Source organism: Leptopilina boulardi, unplaced genomic scaffold, assembly GCF_019393585.1.
Source record: "Leptopilina boulardi isolate dan_hultmark-lab unplaced genomic scaffold, ZJU_Lbou_2.1 LbouV2_188, whole genome shotgun sequence".
In the NCBI taxonomy this organism is placed as follows: domain Eukaryota; kingdom Metazoa; phylum Arthropoda; class Insecta; order Hymenoptera; family Figitidae; genus Leptopilina; species Leptopilina boulardi.
Window position 1 is genome coordinate 50,045 of NW_026137738.1, and position 21,078 is coordinate 71,122.

Sequence of the window (21,078 nt, forward strand, 5' to 3'; positions counted from 1 at the left end):
TTTCGAAATTTTTGACTTTTCCTTGACAACGCTATGTAAATTGATCGGAATCAAGTTCGCTATATTTTTCCTGTAATTTTCACGTAAAAATACGTAAGTGTACCAAATTTGAGCTCTTTATGTCAAAAGATGTGGCTGCTAGGGGGGGGGGGTACATAGTCATTTTTAGGTATTTTTTGTAAAAATTCATGGTTTTTCCTTGACAACGCTATGATAATCAACTCCAATCATGCTCGCTATATTTTTTTTGTAATCTACACGTAAAAATACGTTAAAATATGTAAATTTAATTTCCTTTAAATAAAATTTTGTTCGTTTTTGGTGGAAAAATACATTTTTTTCCTAAAATTGTCATTTTTTCTTGAAAAACTTGATAAAAAGTTAATCATCAACTCTAATCGTGACCGCTTTTTTTCCCCTGTATTTTTCTCGTATATATTATTTGAAATACAAAACAAATTTAAAATTTTTTTTTAAAAATTGTTCATTTTTGTATCACATATATTATTTAATACACAACACATATTTTTTAAACATTTGTTTTTATACCAAATAAGTTCGCTTCGAGTACGGAACCCTCGATTTCAGTGCGAGTGTAACTCGCACTTTTCCGATTTTTTGTTATTTACATAGTTATATACGGCAACACATTATTTCAAGTTAACCTTTATTGCAATAAAATTAAGTTACTAATATATAATTAAATTAGGGGTGTTTTTATGTTTTCGGGTATGCTAATTAAGAATCTCAAATCATATATGCAAATTAAAAATGTCGAATCAAATATGGCGGACAAGAAAAAGTAAAAAACTACCAACTTTGCTTGAAAGTTGTCAGTCGTGGGTTTTTGGGGTCGCTGATTACGAATCTAAGGTCCGTTTTTAAAAATTCAAAATAGCGGATCCAATATGGCGGACGTCAATTTTAAACAAGAAGGGGGTCCTTTATGTTTATTTCATAAACATTTTGCTTCCTCATTGTGTAAAGCAAAAAATTTGCTTCCTCGTGAAGAAAGCTGTGAATTTCTCCGATTCGCTTGATTGATTTAAAAAATTTCGAGCTGAAAACTGTTTTAAATTAATTACATTTTTTGAAAAATTAAGAAAATTATAATTCATTTTGGGTGTAAAATATACTTTCTATATACGAATCGATTCGTTTTAATGCAAGAAATACAAATATTTTATGTATTAACTTGAATTTAAAAAAAACACAAAAATTTTTAGGTTAAAATATAAATTTTCGATTTTTCAATTTTTATTAATTCTTAAAATTTAAATCAAATCTATACTTTATATATATCCACCAATTCGTTTCAATGCAGGGAATAAAATTATTTCATATATAAACATGAATTTAAGAAATCACAACATTTTTTAGCTAAAATGTGAATTTTTGATTTTTTAACTTTCATTGATTCTTTAAACAATCAAATCTATACTTTATATATACTAATTGATTTGTCTTCATATAAGGAAGACGATTATATTATATATTACCTTACATTTTTCTATTTAAAAATTTTTCAATTAAAAAAAAATTTTGGAAAAAGACGATAAAATGTTTTTTCGGTATTTTTAATCCTCTCGTCATTTTTTAGAGATAAATGTGATAAATAAGACTACCAAATTTTAGCCAAATGCATTAAAACCTATTTAAGATATCTTATTCACAAAAATGATCTACACACACACACATACATACATCCAGACAATTGATCAGGATCTCATATAACATGTTTCTATATAGAGGAAAATTTGTTTTCACAATTTCTAAAAATTTTATAAACGAAAGGACTACAATGCTTCCTCCACGAGGAAGCAAAATCAATCCAATTTACTTGAAAATCGTTAATCAGGGTTTTCGTGGTCGCTGATTACGAATCTGGAATAAGTTTTTTAAAATTCAAAATAGCGGATTCAATATGGCGGACGATTCGCCATTTTGAATTTTGAATAACTGACTACAGATTCGTAATCAGCGACCCTGAAACCATAGGTGCAGTACCTTTTCTAGCTATTTATCAAGTGTCCTAATTATGGGACTGAAAGGGTTAATGTTGAGGCTTATAACACTTGGAAACTCTCGTAAAATGAACTTAAATAAGAATTCGTGCAAGGTACCAAGATTTCGTATATGAAAACGATGAACTGGTACCAAATATAAAGTAGAAGTAACGTGTACGATGAAGTGTTCTTAACTGGTCTCTCCGTAAAAATGTTGTCCTTTCATACCGAATTTTCATAAGAAAATAGATAAAATTTTATTGTCTTGTGTTGCTTTTTCCAACCTAATGTTAGAAGCCAAAAGTTGAAACCTCTCTCTCAGTTGAACGTTTAAAAAGGGGTTCGTCCGATTTTATTACAAGAAGAGAATGTGAACATTTTGTTTCCCAATCGCAGCTGTAGAAGAGAGACACTAGAGGGATTCGTTCGATTTAGTACAGGAGTATTAAAGGGAATAATAGAAAAAGAACATTTTGTTTCCCAATCGTAGCTGTAAAAAAGAAACATTAGTTTATTCCCTTTTAGGGTAATAAAAAGTCCCTTGCTTCTATTGGTATATTTTTAGAAATACAGTATATGAACGTAGAAGCCTACAAAACGCACGAGTTTTTATATATAAAGAAAAGGTGTTTAGTCGCAGATAAAGGGGCGGAAGTTTTACATTTTAGAGAAAGGCGTTTAGATGCATAACAAAAGCACGGGTGTTTGACGCTGGGAAACACAACTCGGTATTAATTAAGAAAAGAGACTCTTATAATATGAATGTAAGTTACGGTGACTTAACAGTGTTTAATTCACAAAAAAAATAAGAAATTTAATGTGATTATTTAACTTAAAATAAATAAAAAATTTCCTCCACGCTTTTGTCAACAAAAAAAGGCAACAAAAAATGAAATAAAAAATCAAAAAAGCAATTAAACATCCTTATATTAAATTGAAAATAATTTTTCTAAATTAATCCAAAGTTAATATTTCAAGCAAATTATATTCATTACATAATTTAAATTAATAATTTTATACCTATTGAAAAAATGTTAGGGGGTTAGTACCACATCTCAGTGACTTTTCGTAAATATTACAAGTTAATTAATTAATTAATGTCAATAAAAATTGATATATTTTATAAACGAATAAAGGTATCGTAGTTCTGACGTTACTTAATAAAAGTTAACATAATTGCGCATCCAACGAGCCCTATATGAAGTACTTTGGGTTAGTGGATTGTTAATAAACAATTGTCTAACATGGCAATTGTTTATAGAAAATCCTCTAATCCAAAATAGTCCATATAAGGCTCGTTGAATGCGGAATAACGTCACCTTTCATTTGGTACCTTCAGGATTGCAATAACTTTATTTATTTGTGAAATATTTCATTTTTTATTAACATTAATTAATTAATTAATTAATATCTCGAAAATAACAAAAAGGACATCTCAAGATTTTTTGTGGGGAAAATACACATTTTTAGCTTTCAAAAATAGTAGTATAGCTAGGGGGCTTCTACGCCAGGTTCTGATCTCGGCTAAGTACCTGCAGTCGGTAACTGCTCGGTCGGTAATGCAGATTTCTACTTTATCAGCAGTCGGTAAGGTAGGAATCTGACAAAAATTTCAACTCGACCGATAAGGTAGGAAACTGTTTTACCGACCGAACATTGAAGTTAGTTTACCGACCACCTAATAGATGGCGCTCACTTCAGAGTGTGTTGCCGACTTTAATTAACCTGTTTTATTAAACATTGAAGTTAGTTTACCAACCACCCAATAGATGGCGCTCACTTCAGAGTGTGTTGCCGACTTTAATTAACCTGTTTTATTGAACATTGAAGTTAGTTTACCGACCACCCAATAGATGGCGCTCACTTCAGTCGGTGGTTTTAAACTTTTTTACTGAATTAGTTTACCCGCCACCCAATAGATGGCGCTCACTTCAGTCGGTGGTTTTTAACATTTTTTACTGAATTAGTTTACCAACCACCCAATAGATGGCGCTCATTTCAGTCGGTGGTTTAAACTTTTTTACTGAAGTAGTTTACCGACCACCCAATAGATGGCGCTCACTTTTATTATCAACTTTTTTTAGAAATTATTTTTAATTAAAACTGTTTTACCGACCGACTTAGTTTACCCGATAGCTGGCGCTTACCTTTCTTATCGACTTTGTATTTTTAGATATTATTTTAAATTTATTTCCACGCAACAGTGTTGCGCTCTTTACCTCATGGTAAAATTCTCGCTCGGTCGATAGTTGGTAACTGGTCGACCGAGCGTGCGAGCTAGTTGCGTACGGTGCCACGCTAGTGGAGCCGCGCGAGTAGTATCCCCCACCCGGCATCGGCGCGCCCCTCTCCGTGCCTGCGGTAGTGGTGGGGTACTGCCTATAAGAGTCGGACTGCTCTCGTGGATCGTCATAATCTGTTCTAGATGAGCCACGAGAGCAGTCCTAAAATGGAAGGGTGCCACTGCTGGCAATGTGTTGAGGAACAATTGAGAAATGTAAGTACATAATAATTACTCATTAAATATATATTATAATATATAATATAATATAATATAAAATATAATATAAAATATAATATAATATATAATATAAAATATAATATAAAATATAATATATTTTTTCAGAGAGAATATGAGCTTTTAGAAACTCCCCCCAATTCCCCCGAAGAAGGGGGTCTAGAGGTGGACGAAAATTATGAGGAGCCACCACCGGCAGTAAGTATAATTAATTTTCAAAATTTAAATTTGAAATTAACTCTTTTTCTTTTTAGTTCCAAACTCCACCACCAGGGGCAGGGGGAACTCCCATTCCAGAGTCGCCCAACTCCTGGTTGACTCAAATGGAGTTGCCGGTGGTGGTAATTCCGAGGCGCCGCCACCATCGCCGCCGCCATCGTCGTATGCTATTGCGCGGTTATATTTAGCTATAAATACAAGGATTTCAAGCCGTGAAACTCATTCTATTCTGTGAGCTAGTGCAGCTTAGTCGCAGCAAAGCAAACTGTAATAAAGCGATCTTTTATTTATTGTATTTTTTCTTGCGTTTTGACATTTAATTTTATTTTATAAGTTTTTTTGTGTGCTTGGTTCTTTTTTTGCGTGTTATTAGATTAAGGATTAGTATATAAGTACGTTTTTTCTTTTTTTATTAATTTATTTATTATTCATTTTTTTTCTTTATTACTATATTTATTGTTCTTTATTATTATTTTTTTGTTTATAAATTTTTTGTTCTATTTTTATATTATTTATTTCTATTGTTTTTTTTTTATTTATTTTTAAGCGACAATGCCTGGTAAACGAAAGTTTGCAGGCATTGGGAGACCTGCGAAGCGACCCAATTATCAGACCATCCTTGATGAGTGCGAGGTCACTATTGCACTCATCAAGGATGCTCTTGAATTACTCGCGAGTTTGCGCAATGGCGTTGTTAAAAACGAGTTTATAGCGCGATGGGTTGCAGAATGTTCTTGCAACGAACAAGTTTTAACAAGTCTTTTAAGATCTATGCAATTTACGCATGAGAAAAGTCGTTGCCAGAACATTCTACAATTCATTATGAGATTTAGAGTTTTGTTCGAATCTCAAGCGGTAGAGGGCGGTGGTATACAAGACCCTAATATTAATAATCGCGTGCGTTGGGCTATGTGTGAGTCAGCGTTTGAGTGCCGATTGTACACGTATGTCATATTAAATATTGTACATGTAGATATAGGTGCGTTTTTGAACGATGCGGCCATTTTGTTTCAAGAGCACATTCAAGATGCCTTAAATCAAAATGGTCCCATTATCGTATATGGTGTTTTAACTGCTAATTTTAAAAGAGTGCAGAATGAAGTGGAGGTAGTGCAGCCAATTCCATTCTCTTCTAAATCTAACAGCATCTTCCCCACAACTTTATTGGAGGATTGGTTCGAGGTCAATTTGAAGCAGCCAATCCTGAGGAATGTTGAGGAGTTCCATGAAAAGGGGTCCAGCTGGAATCTACAGTCTATAGTTAAGTTAGAAATTAATGTTAATAAATATAACCCCATGCGTGCGAGTTCATATATCAGTTTACCCCCAAAAATAAGAGCCAAACATGCGTGTATTAATGTAGAAAATGAAAAAGATAATAAGTGTTTTAAATGGGCTATACTTTCCGCTTTACATGACGTGTCACATCCCAAACGTGTGTCTAGTTACACTGATATTGAAAATGAATTAAATTTTGATGGTATTGAATTTCCTGTAGCGCTGAAAAGTATACCTAAATTTGAAATGCTCAACAATATCTCAATAAATGTATACGGTCTTACTAAAAGATATGGTAATTTCTCTGTTCACCCTCTTCATCGGACCGCAGAGAAGATGGATCAGCATGTAAACCTGTTACATGTAGTAGATTATTATATAGATGAAAGTGTTAATGAAGATAATGTAAACAATGATTCTAACGATATTGATTTTATGAATTTCCACTATGTTTGGATTAAAAATTTATCGCGGTTAGTATCCAAACAATTGACTAACCATAAATGTAAAAAATATATTTGTGATCGTTGTTTACATTATTTTTCATCAGCGGAAAGATTGAATGTACACGATGAAAATTGTAAACGTATGAATGTATGTAGCGTAAAATTACCGAATGCTGAAAATTGTAAAATTACCTTTAAAAATTATGATAATAAGGAGAAAGTTCCTTTTATCATCTATGCCGACTGTGAAAGTTTACTTCTTCCCGTTGAAGAAGATACAGATAATTTAAGTAAAACTGAAATTTTCCAGCGCCATAAATTGCTTAGTATAGGTTATTATGTAAAATGTAGTTACGATGACTCATTGTCCGTGTATGTACCGTGTCCGAGGCAGGAAAATGATCCTGCCAAGTGGTTTGCTGACGAGTTAAGGCAATTTTCCGAGAAAATTGATAATGTATTTAAGAATCCTATTTCTATGGATGCCTTAACTCCTCAGCAAATCGCTGATTATAAGAAAGCAAGCGTATGCCATATTTGCCGTAAGAATATTCCAGCTAATGTTAAAAAGGTTCGCGATCATTGTCATCTTACTGGCAAATATAGAGGTGCTGCGCATGAATCATGCAACTTGAATTATCATGAGTGCCAAATCGTACCCATTGTATTTCATAATTTAAGTGGGTACGATGCACACTTTATAATTCATGCTGTATCGACGAGCTTTGAAGGTCGAGTTGACCTCCTCCCCTTGAACAAGGAGAAATATATCTCCTTTACGAAAAACATCAAGGGGAGTGTGGTTAAATTACGCTTCATTGACTCGTTTAGATTCATGGCAGCATCTCTAGAAAAATTAGCGTCATATCTTGACGAATATAAAATTGTTGAATCCGTATTTGCCAGTACGGTGACAGATCGTGAAAAAATTAAATTATTAACGAGAAAAGGTGTCTTCCCTTACGAGTATTTAGACTCGCGAAGTAAGTTGGATGACACCGAATTACCAGCCAAAGAGAGATTCTATAGTACTCTCTATGATGCTGGTATATCCGATGGTGAATATGAGCATGCGCAAAAAGTCTGGTCTGAATTTAATTGTCAAACCTTTAACGATTACGTTCACCTTTATATGAAAACAGACGTGTTATTACTCGCCGATGTCTTTGAGAACTTTCGCGAACAATGTTTAAACGCGTACAGGTTAGATCCAGCACACTATTATACTACCCCCGGTTTAACTTGGGATGCTATGCTCAAATATACGGGCATAACATTGCAACTTATAACCGATATAGACATGATGATGTTTATTGAGTCGGGTATCAGAGGTGGTATTAGCCAGTGTTGTAACCGTTACGCTAAAGCGAACAATCCCTATATGGATCAGTTCGATCCTACGCAAGACACCCAATATATTATGTATTTTGACGCGAATAATTTATATGGTTGGGCAATGGCACAAGCGCTACCAATTGGTGGTTTCAAGTGGATTGCCAACCCAGACGAGACCTTTGACTTCAACGTACCCGACGACTCTTCAGTCGGGTACATGTTGGAAGTCGATCTCGAATATCCCGAGAGCCTTTACGATTCTCATAAAGACATACCGTTTTGCGCAGTTAATGCAAAACCTCCCATGTCTAAGCAGGAGAAATTACTCACAACTCTCCTGCCTAAAGAGAAGTACGTGATGCATTATCGTGCATTGAAACAGGCTCTCGGGAACGGTCTCAAACTAGTCAAAATACATCGGGTGCTCCAATTCAACCAATCACAGTGGTTGAAACCCTATATAGACTATAATACTGCCATGCGAACAACTGCAAAAAACGAATTTGAAAAGAATTTATTCAAATTAATGAATAACGCAGTGTATGGTAAGACCATGGAAAATGTTCGCAAGCATGTAGACATTAAATTGGTTACACACTGGTTCGGCAGATATGGTGCCGAAGCCCTCATCTCTCGGCCCAATTTCCACAGTCGTGCAATATTCGATGAAGATCTTGTGGCCATCGAATTACGAAAGACTGAGGTCCTACTCAATAAACCGATTTATGTGGGTTTAAGTGTGTTGGATGTCTCAAAAACGCTTGTCTATGACTTTCACTACAGTTACATGCTTCCGAAATATGGTGAAGCATGTAAACTGTTGTATACAGACACTGACAGTCTAGTGTACGTAGTGAAATGTCAAGACATATATAAAGATATGAAAGAAGACATCCACAAGTTCGACACATCTGACTATCCGGTAAACAATGCGTATGGTATTCCGCAAGTCAACAAAAAATTTCTCGGCCTAATGAAGGACGAGTGCAATGGTAAAATTGTTACTGAATTTGTTGGCTTGCGGAGTAAAATGTATAGCATACGCGTTGAAGGTGAAGATTTCGTTAAGAAAGCTAAAGGCATTAAAGCGGGAGTCGTCAAAAAGTCTATTCATTTTAACGATTACGTTGAATGCTTGCGTGATTTTAAGATTCAGACTAGAACTCAATACAACATTAGGTCACGGTTACATAATATAGAAACTGTTAAACAAGTTAAAGTAGCATTAAGTCCATATGACGATAAAAGATACTTGCTTACCGAGAGTACCGATACTCTACCCTGGGGTCACTACAGGATCCCAGAAATCGAAGAATTGTAAATATTTTAGTAAAATAAAATGTAAGGATTTTCATGTTAAATAAATGTAAAAAAATATTATAAATTTTATTTATTTTTTTATTTATAAAAACCTTGTATATACATAACTCATAATTAAAATTGATTTAATTTAAATATTAATAAAAATTTGATTTTTATAATTTTGTTCTAATAATAAACATTGACAATGCCAAATTCAAATATTAATCTCAAAATTGAAACAAGCAGAAATCAATTTGAAACAATTATCACAAAGTGAATTTAATACTCTCTATAATGTAACTGTTTAATAAAATATAATTTAAACATTATTGTAGAACTCTAGTCCTGGAATAAAATCTTCGACAAAGTGCAACATACTTTCATGATATGCAAGTAGTAATTTTACATAATTTAAGGTTAAATCATTGTTGATTCACTATTGATTCATTGTTGATTCATTGTTGATTCATTGTTGATTCATTATTGATTCATTGTTGATTCATTATTGATTCATTATTGATTCATTATTGATTCATTATTGATTCATTATTGATTCATTATTGATTCATTATTGATTCATTATTGATTCATTATTGATTCATTGTTGATTTAACCTTAAATTATGTAAAATTACAACGTGCATATCATGAAAGTATGTTGCACTCTGTGGAAGATTTTATTCCAGGACTAGAGTTCTACAATAATGTTTAAATTATATTTTATTAAACAGTTACATTATAGAGAGTATTAAATTCACTTTGTGATAATTGTTTCAAATTGATTTCTGCTTGCTTCAATTTTGAGATTAATATTTGAATTTGGCATTGTCAATGTTTATTATTAGAATAAATTTTGATTCAAGTTATAAATTTGCTTTCTCTTCCCAAGTATTGTGAGAGTTATCAAAGCCAAGCCATTTGACGAGAACTTTATTTCCACGTGTCTTGAGAATTTTTTCAACCAAATAAATATCTGGATATTTTACTTTAAGAAGTTCCTCTGCATAGAATCCTCCACTAATGGGTTGATCTTGATAGTCTTTGAGTTTATAAGTTATAAGGTTATTAGGTTTAGTTGACAAGACTTGATCTATTGTGAATATTTCTGTTGTCCAATTGGGAGTGTAACCTTTCTCAAACACGCTTTTATACTTGCTGACTCGAACTTTGTCACCAATTTTAAACTTTGCTTTCTATAAAGGTATTTTTCTGAGCTTTAAAAATCTTTCTTTCAAAATCTCAACATCTTCTGCAGTAACATCTTTCGGCTTCATTCCAATAGTCCGATGTTTAGTGTTATTATAATTGGAAATAAGATTAGGTAATATATCATACCATTTATAATTTCCACGTTGACTGAATTGCATCCACATTTTTCGTTTTAGAGTTCGATTAAATCGTTCAACAATAGATGCTTTCAAATTACTTAATGTTGAGTAGAAATTAATTTTATACTTTTTCATTAAAGCTTCAAACTGAGAATTATAGAATTCTTTACCTTTATCAGAATGTAGATTTTTTGGAATACGTCCTTCTATGAATATGGATTTCATAGCGTTAGTGACATCTTTTCCATTTTTACTTTTTACAGGAACAGCCCAAGCGTATTTGGAAAATATATCTATAACTGATAGTAAATACTTAAAACCTTTATTTACTTTGGAATAAGGTAACATTTCTACTAAATCTGCTTGCCAAGTCTCATCAATATCACGCATGTCGACTCGGCGGCGATGATAATTCCTCCTTGCCTGACTATGAAGTTCAGTCACTACTGTTTTCTTTTTGTCGTTCATTTTCTAGAGTACTCAAACGAGCATCCAATTGACTGATAATTTCAGCGTTTCGATATGATAAATCAGTATTTATTTCTCTTTCCAAGACTTTTAATTTTTCGTTTATAGAGTCTTCGAGAATTTTTAATAATATATAGTTATTATCAATTTCTTTTCTCAGTGAAGACGTTACTTGATATATTAGTCTTAACTCGTTTTCGACTAAACGTTGTGCAAGTTGTAAATTAACTACGTCAGTTTTTTCTTTTGCATCAGCAACATTGGAAATTTTTCTACCCTGTAAGTCGAAGTGACCTTCTGAGTTAATTTTAAAACCAATTCCAGGTGGACCTGGAGGTCCTCTTGCGACCCTTACAATTCCTCTTTCATTAAGAGGATGTCCGAACACATCAATGCTCATCTTAAGACTGAGAGAAAGTTGATGGAACACCTCCTTATATACTTTTTTTGAGCCTGACTAAATGAAACAATAATTTTCAATATATAATTTGCGCTTCACGTAATTCTTCTATGATTGACATAATTTCATTATTGTGACTGGGATTCCCAGCTGCTTGAGATGCCATAAGCAATCGAAGACGGTCAACTAATTCGTTAAGATCATCCCAATAGATATAGTCTGGTTGAAAATTTTTTTTACAATCATAAATTTCATTATGAGGAAAAAGTTTTAAAATAATATTGACATATTTAAAAGTTTTACTTGTACGTATAGGTTCAGAAGAACTATAATTTTTTCTGTGAGCATTAGAGATGATGAGAATTTGTTTATAATTATTCATATCATCATCGCTAATCTATGACATTTCAGGTTTATTTTTAAATAACAGTTCCAATAAACCGGAAGTAATATTAAAACGTTTATCACCAACATTTATTAAGTGATCTTTAAAACTTATTGGTGCATCACCAATCTTGAGAGAACCATTTTTAACCTTATATACGCCGTACAACGTATCTAAACATTGCTTTCTATTATGATCTAGCAAGTATATATATTTATTAACTACTTTATCATATTCAAAGCCTGGAATTACTGATGTTTCATCTTCATCAGCACTCAAAAAATTCATTTTATCATCTAATTCATCTTTACTTTTAATTACCTCCTCCTTCTTTTCTATCTTATGATTTTCATGTTTAACATCAGAGAGGTTAACAATTTTCTCTAAGGGTTGAACTATAGGTTTAAAAGTTTCACTCAAAACATTTTCAACAGCTTCTTTTCCAATTTTTAACATGCGATGTTTCCGTCTAATATCCTCACTAGCTTTGGCAATTTGGCGGAGATACTCTTTCTCCTTACGAAACATGTTGTTAGTTCAAAGATGTACACTAGACTAATACTCATGGAACCAATCACCTTCTATTTATAGTGTTATGAAGCAGTCAAAACCTTTCCTATATCTCCCCTCATTCAGATTGCAGTCTTTATCAATGACTACGAAGCCATATTTATCAGAGTTCCAACATGTTGAACAAAGCTCACGAAACTTGGTAAATGTCATGTCTGTATTAACATGATCATCATACACATGTTTTAAAATTATTTCATCCTGACGAAAAAGAACTAATAAATAAACATTATCTCTTACTAAATGTTTGGGAATCCTCGCATATGTCTGACAGAGATAAAAGCAATCAACATTGACATGTCTACCCATGCAGAAGAAAGCTCTTATATTATCTTGCTTTTCACAAGCTACGTCATCAAATATAAAAATAGAATTTGGCCTTGAACCTTTTGGGGAAATTACATCTTCATGCTCGCTAAATGGTAAATATTTAATTCCCTTAACACTACCTATAACTTTTTCCAAAAATTTGTACTTTGGTTGGTGAAGAGATTTTGAGTAGAGATAAATATTATTAAATCTCAGACCATTTGGATGTAAAATTAGAGAAAGTAGTACATTTGTTTTACCACAATTTGATGGTCCACAAAAAATTGCACGAATACTACCAGACAACAAACTACCATGACGCTTCACTTGCTTCTTATCCTACTGTTTTACAATCGCATCTAGATTCACGACTGGAAGCTTGTGATGTTGTTGCTTGAATCGCATTCTGAAATAGACTGCCGCAAAAGGTATAAATACAGCCCTTATATAGCTTACGAGTCATTCTACTTTTAACTTTCATAGAGTAAGGTATGATTATACATTACCGCTCCCGAGGTAAAGGTTTAGTTAACAGTCTTAAAAATAAGTTACCATTTAAATTACACATACCTGGTTATCAATACTGTGGTCCAGGTACTAAATTGATAAAGCGTTTAGCACGAGGTGATACAGGTATAAACCCATTAGACGAAGCTTGCAAAGAGCACGATATTGCATATTCAGAGAATCGTAATAACGTTCAAGCAAGAAACGCTGCTGATAGGATTTTAGCTGATAAGGCGTGGCAACGAGTTTTAGCTAACGATTCCAGTGTAGGTGAAAAAGCTGCTGCTTTAGCTATATCTGGTACAATGAAGGTCAAATCAAAATTAGGTATGGGAATGAGAAGAAAAAAGACATCTAAAAATAAGAAGAAGAAGCAGAAACAAACAGTATTAAGAAAAATTGTTGATGCTGCTAGACATTCCATTATTCCGGGAAATGATACTCAATCTACAATCAAAGCTGCAGTTGAAAATGCTCGAAAAGCTATTAGAAGAGCAGGTGGTAGAAGTAAAATTTTAACACCTCGCATTCTACCAGTACCTTCAAAAGTTGGTGGTCTCTTACCATTAATTCCAATTTTTGCTGGACTCAGTGCTCTTGGAGCTCTTGCTGGTGGAACAGCAAGTATAGTGAAAGCAGTAAACAACGCAAATGCAGCAAAAGAGCAGTTGAAAGAAGCTCATCGTCACAATAGAGTAATGGAAGATGTTTCTTTAGGTAAAGGTCTTTTGTTGAAACCCTATCGACAGGGATTGGGACTTTATTTGAAAGCTTACTCTAAAGGATTAGGTATGAGGCAAAAAAAAGATGTTTAAAAAAAAAGTTCTCATAAAACTTCCTCAACGAGCATTAATTAACTATGATTTGCTCAAATACGCTAAAGAGTTAAAAATTCCTCATTTTCGAGGAGTATTCATGCGAAATGAGTTGCCAATAGGAGGACCTCGGAAAAATGAATCTGACATTATTAATCTCGATAATAAGGATGGTCCTGGAACACATTAGGTTGCTTATAAAAAGCTTCAAGATAAAGTATTGTATTTTGACAGCTTTGGTAACCTTCAACCACCTTTTGAGCTTATCAGTTATTTAGGCTATAATACCTTGATACAATATAATCATGACAGTTGTCAAAGTTATGATACTTTTCATTGTGGACACTTATGTCTTAAATTTCTAAGCGATCAACTCAAATTCTCTAACAAATATAACCTATATAAATACATGTAATCATATGTGAGCAATCAGTCTATAAAAAGTCATCATCATGGACGAATCATTTACTCTAACTATTTCAGGTAAATCACCTATACTTGAAGCAGAATATTTTTCACCAATAGAATTATTGCCAAATAAAAATTATGCTCTTGGTCTTGTTCAACTTCTAACTTTTAATTCAATTCCTAATGTTGATGTAGGAAAAAATAAATTTTATCTTGGTAATGATGTGATTACTATACCTACTGGCAGCTATGAAATTGAAGATATTGAAAAATATATTCAAAATTCCATTCAACAAGGATCGCAAGTTATAAACATTAAACTAAATAATAATACCTTGCGTTGTGAAATTATGACTAGACGTGAAATTGATTTTCACATAAAGATTCAATTGGTGAATTATTGGGATTCACTGCACGCATTCTCGAAGATAATGCAATACATACGTCAGATTTCACAGTAGCTATTCTTAATGTAAATGCTATTAGAATTGAATGTAGTATTACAACTGGTGCATATATTAACAATAAAAAAGTACATACAATTCATGAATTTTATTCAATTGTTCCAGCTGGATATAAGATCGTGGAAGTACCATCTCAAGTAATTTATCTTCCAATCGCCGTGAAGACAATACATAATATTCAAGTGCGAATCGTTGATCAAGAAGGAAATTTAATAAATTTTTTGTGGTGAAACTATAACAATTAGATTACACGTTAAGTCAACGTAATGGGTATAGTATTTCACAGAAAAACTGGTGGAAGCTATATAAACGAGCAACCATGTCAAAAAGCAATCAGTCTTCAATCAGTTCGCAAAAGGCTAACACCTTAGAACATACGTTTCCTAAAGCAGCTCGGTCTACGAGTTTATCAAGAAAACAAAGGAAGAAAAGTAAACTAATCATTAAAATATTTTTCATTTGCTGTTGTTTCTATAAAAGAAATGGAAGATATTCTAAACATTCTTAGACCAGTTAAATTTGATGATTCTCTAGCACACTATGAGATTCATTCTCACCAACCCTACAATTCATCAGCATTTAATAATAGTGATGAAATTCGAATTCCAGTTCAAAATCAAGATCAATACATTTTACCCTCAAAAAGTACATTACACGTAACAGGAAGATTAGTAAAAGCTAATAATACTAATGTGACTAACACAAAGTTAATTAGTAATAGCGTTAGTTTTTTATTCATCGAGATTCGTCATGAATTGAGTGGAGTGGAAATTGATCCCTGTAAAAATGTTGGTCTAACAACCACTATGAAAGCCTATGTTTCTCACACACCTAATCAATTAATTTATGCTGAAAATGCTGGCTATCTTGAATTCGATGACGATCTTAGAATAACCAATGAGAATGGTTATTTTGATGTAAACATACCATTAAACATGATTTTTGGATTTGCTGAAGACTATCGAAAGATTGTTGTTAATGCAAAACATGAACTTATCCTCACAATATCTCGTACAGACCTTAATACTATAGTTGATATTACGGCAACTGAAGAGCATGAGCAATTTAAGATTATAATTAATAAAGTGGAATGGTTGATACCATATATATTCCTTGGAGATCGTCAAAAAATTGAATTATTAAAATTTATTGAAAAAGACCCTCTTATATCTATGAGCTTCAGATCGTGGGATATGTATGGATACCCATTGTTACCTACCACTCAAAAACATGTTTGGACTGTAAAAACTTCTACTCAGGTTGAGAAACCTCGATATGTAATCCTTGGATTACAAATAAATCGAAAAGATCATCCTGGAAGATATGCAAATATTTTTGATAGCTGTAATCTCATAAATGTAAAACTTTTCTTAAATTCACAATACTATCCTTATAGTAATTTAAATTTGAATTTTAATCAAAATCAATTTTCAATTCTCTATGAGATGTATTGTAATTTTCAATCATCATACTATGGTAAAGATCCTGAGCCTATTCTGTCCAGGAATGAATTTAAAGATTATGCACCATTAGCTGTCATAGATTGCTCCAAGCAAAATAAATTTCTTAAACAAGCTTCTGTGGATGTGAAACTAGAATTTGAATCTAGTGAAAATTTTCCAGACAATACAGCAGCTTATTGTTTAATTATTCATGATCGAATTATTCAATACACACCAATCAGTAATGTTGTGAAGAAAGTATCGTAAAGAGTGGGGGTAAAAGTGAGTAGTGGGGGTAATGGTAAAAAAGTGGAGATAAGAGTATAAATACAGCAACTCTTAGAGGCTAAAGTCATTCATCTGTTATAGATACCATGGCGTACGTCGTAGATTTCCAGTGCTTCAAAAGACCTTATAACGAGTTTATCATAAAAGAGCTAGCAATCATCCCACTTCAAGAAGATGCTCATCCATTGGTGTTCATCTTCGAGCCGCCATATGCCTGGAGCCGCCTACCGAGAAGATACAAGAGTCAAAATCGATGGACTGCAATTAATTATCATGGTATTGATTGAAATGCTGGTGACATACCTTATGAAGATTTACAACCAATTCTGAAAGAAATATTAATAGGTACACCTACAGTTTATGTAAAAGGTTTAGAGAAACAAAAATGGTTAGAAAGCTATACACAAAATGTATTAAATTTAGATGATTTGAATTGTCCGTCGTTGAAAAAATTAGCCTTAGATCAATATACTCCATGTACAAATCACACAAACAATAATTTCCATTGTTCTGTAAAAAATGTATATAATATTCGAAAATGGTTACTACAACCATCTAATGTACCGACAAATATTCCTTTAGGTCACGATGAAGTTGATAATAATTCAACATTAAAAGATTTTTATAATAATTGTGACCACTTTTTATTAAGTTCATAAATGTATATTGTCATTGTAAATAAATGTTTTTTTACAAATAATTTAAAATTGTTTATATTTATTTATTAAAAAATTGTATAAAATTTTTCATTTACACACGTCTGGACATGTTTAAACTTGTCTAGACATGTATTTGTGACGTCATAGAATCAAAATTGAACGCACATGCGTACTATGAAAGTGGGCGTGGTTATTCAAATGATTTTGCGCAATTGGATAGAATAGGGTGGGGGGCTTTAAGCAATTGCGCATGCGCGAGTAAAATTTTAGGTATAAATTTAGGGTGCAGGAGCTGTTTTGCTAATTCTTTTTCTCAGATATCGTCTAGTCTTTAAAGATGGATCTAAGTAAAATAAATGCTGTTGGTCGTATGGAGGGTTTCCTGCCTACGAAACCGCTTACAGAGTTGACTCCTGGATATAAGTATCCTATTACCAAAATCCAGTTTGTCAACACAAAATATGGAGAAAAGGTAGTCGTTGAAGAGGATGGAAAATTTAATACTTTCTTACCTTCACGATTTGTACCTATGTTCGCTGACAACTCCATTTGCTTCGGTCAAATGCAAGAAGCTATTGATGCTGGACAATTACGCCTCAAGTATATTGGTGGTCCATATAATCATATTGAATTTAAAATAAAACAAGTTTAATTTTGTATAAATTTATGTAAAAAAATATTTCTATAATAAAGAAAATAATCTAATATTTCTATTATTATTTTATGTTAAGTTTAGATTTAAGATTACCTTTAGTTTGTAATTCAAGATTAACTATAAAGTTAAGAATAATTGTAATTTTGGATTTGAGGTTAGGTTACAATTAATTTTAAAAAACATTTTATGATTAGGTTAAGTTAATTTTTAGGAATTTATATATATTTTAAAGAAAAAATAAAAACAACTGACTTTAAACATTTTTTATAAAAAAAATTAATTTAAAAATACAACAACAGCTTTTAATAAAAAACTTGAAACTTTTATTATAATGACGTGAGCGCCATCTTTTGGGTGGTTAGTGAACTATCTGTAATGTTCGGTCAGTTAAACAGTTTCCTACCTAATCACTCGAGTTAAAATTTATGTCAGATTCCTAAATTACCCCCTGCTGATAAAGTAGAAATCTGCATTACCGACCAGACAGTTACCATACGCGGAAATAAATTTAAAATAATATCTAAAAAGATATAGTCGATAAGAAAGGTAAGCGCCACCTATCGGGTAAACTAAGTCGGTCGGTAAAACAGTTTTAATAAAAAAATATTTTCTAAAAAAAGTTGATAAAAAAGTGAGCGCCATCTATTGGGTGGTTGGTAAACTAATTCGGTAAAAAAGTTTAAAACTACAGACTGAAGTGAGCGCCATCTATTGGGTGGTCGGTAAACTAATTCAGTAAAAAATGTTTAAAACCACCGACTGAAGTGAGCGCCATCTATTGGGTGGTCGGTAAACTAATTCGGTAAAAAAGTTTAAAAACAATAGACTGAAGTGAGCGCCATCTATTAGGTGGTCGGTAAACTAATTCAGTAAAAAAGATTAAAACCACCGACTGAAGTGAGCGCCATCTATTAAATGGTCGGTAAACTAACTTCAATGTTTAATAAAACATGTTAATTAAAGTCGACAACACACTCTGAAGTGAGCGCCATCTATTAGGTGGTCGGTAAACTAACTTCAATGTTCGGTCGGTAAAACAGTTTCCTACCTTATCTGTCGAGTTGAAATTTTTGTCAGATTCCTACCTTACCGACTGCTGATAAAGTAGAAATCTGCATTACCGACCGAGCAGTTACCGACTGCAGGTACTTAGCCGAGATCAGAACCTGGGGTAGAAGCCCCTTAGCTATACTACTAGAATTAAATTTAAATTTTTTCGCCATTGACATGAAAAAGTGTCTTTTTTGTGCCTGTTTTGGGCAGATAAAGTAGCACTTTTTAAGGCAGTTTGGGCCAACTGCCTAAAAAAGACTTTTTTAGGCAGAAAACTGCCCTATAAAGTCTTCTTTAGGCAGTAAACTGCCCTACAAAGTCTTTTTTAGGCAGTTGTTAATTTTTGCATAATTTTTGTAATAATATATAATATATATAATATATTATATATATATATATATTTCTTTAAAATTGTTTCACTTTTTCATAACAATGGCGAAAAAAATAGCGTATGTGGCTCGCACGTAGTAATTTTTAGGTTCGGATGATTTCAATACTCGCTGTCTGTGCGATTTCGGTTCGACTTGGCTCGCTTTCGGCTCGACTCGACTCGCCTTCGGCTCGTCTTAATCTCACCTACGTCGCACTAACGACAGCTCGTACTGAAAATTACATCCTCACCTAAAAAGTACTACTTTACGTGCTTGCCACATAATATACTATTTTTGACATTTTATGAGCCAACTTTCACGGTTTGCATACGCTAGGGAAGAATGTGTACATGAATTGTTTTATATAATTTGAATTGCATAACAAAATACGATTTCAATGAGCCTAAGAACGTTTAAAAATATTATTTTTTGCCAGAGAAATAAAAAAAACAGTAAAAACATTGAAAATTGGGTTTTTCTTAGATATCTAATTGAAAAATTAACATATTCTCTTTGTCAAGGTGTCATTTCTTTCAGAATTTTATTAGCTTTAATAAAATAAAGAGGAAAAAATTTTAGTTTTAATATTCTTGAAGATTTGAACAGTTTTATAGTTGTTGAAAAAGCAGAGTTCGCACAATTTCGGACGGTAGTGTAAATGAAAACAAAAGTTACACTAATTTGTTATTGTAATTAACTTGCAATATATGAACAATATCAAATTAAAACTTTGCATGCTTATTTAGGACATTATACACTATTTGTTGCCAAAAGTAGAAATAGAAAAAAATCTGAGACTTCAACATTAAATCTCATACGATTTTTTATATATATTTAAACAGAAATATGTCGAATTTTCTATGACAAGGGAGTATCATCTAGAACCGCGCCGATAAACTAGTGCATTTACCCTATATTCTTTAATAGAATTGAATTTCGTTAGATTTATAGATCAAGTATAGTTTTAAAATTCTCACAAAATAGCCTAATTTAGTAACTAAATATCCAACAAGCCAACTCATTGAAAATAAAGAATTAAATAATTTCTCTGAACAATATTGAAATTTTATTGTTAATAAATTTAGACATACAAGCAATATTTTTTAAATTTAAATTATTGAAAAAATAAGTAATAATTATTTCAAACAACTAATGTTCCCGTACGTGAGATTCATAACATTTGGCTGACGAACCGCTGATTTAGACTACTGTTATGCGCGGTGTTTCAAATTTCCAGTTTGCGCAGAAACTTCAATTCAGATTCTGTGAAAGGAAAAAATTCTTGACTAGAGGACTAGAAACAAAAAAACCCTCCTTTGCTGTTTTCTCATACAAAGTAATGGGTTACTTGACAATGGTGACATTATAGGCTTGCTTTCGTTATCTGAATTTTTTCACACTTTGATACTTTGATACATACGTACAACTCTCTGTTTACTTAACGTATATGACGTCACTGAATTTTTTGAATATTTTTATAACACTTTCTGCACCTGAGTTGGAAGCGGTGTAAAATGTGTACACTTTCATTGCAACGAAAACAGAACTAATAAAACACTTAAGCGCCTCGCAGCGTAGTGCCTGCGTATGAACACTTAAATCTTACCAACCAGATGTTCTGTCATATGGTGCTATAGAAAAAAGCAACGAGTACCTTTAACAGTATAAAATTAAACTGTATAACTAAAAGTTAAATAAATATGCAATTAGTGAAATATGAAACAATAATTAAAATTTTTTGAAAACTGATTCAAGTTAATTTTAGAAGTATTTTTAGTTTTTTTACACAAAAACACGTCAGAAATGAATAAAAAACATGCAATATACACTTTTTTGCTTATTAGAGAAAAAAT

General features: G+C 32.4%; 2 protein-coding genes across 2 annotated transcripts; both read left to right on the plus strand.

The window, feature by feature from the left end:
• The first annotated feature begins 5,295 nt into the window (after window positions 1–5,295).
• Window positions 5,296–9,123, plus strand: LOC127277864 (uncharacterized). The gene has a single exon (XM_051299258.1). The coding sequence runs from the start codon at window positions 5,296–5,298 to the stop codon at window positions 9,121–9,123; it is 3,828 nt and encodes a 1,275-aa protein (XP_051155215.1).
• Window positions 9,124–15,239: 6,116 nt separating this feature from the next.
• Window positions 15,240–16,466, plus strand: LOC127277865 (uncharacterized). Its single transcript, XM_051299259.1, has 2 exons — window positions 15,240–16,101; window positions 16,381–16,466. Exons 1-2 carry the CDS (start codon window positions 15,240–15,242, stop codon window positions 16,464–16,466), a joined length of 948 nt encoding a protein of 315 aa, XP_051155216.1.
• Window positions 16,467–21,078: the final 4,612 nt, after the last annotated feature.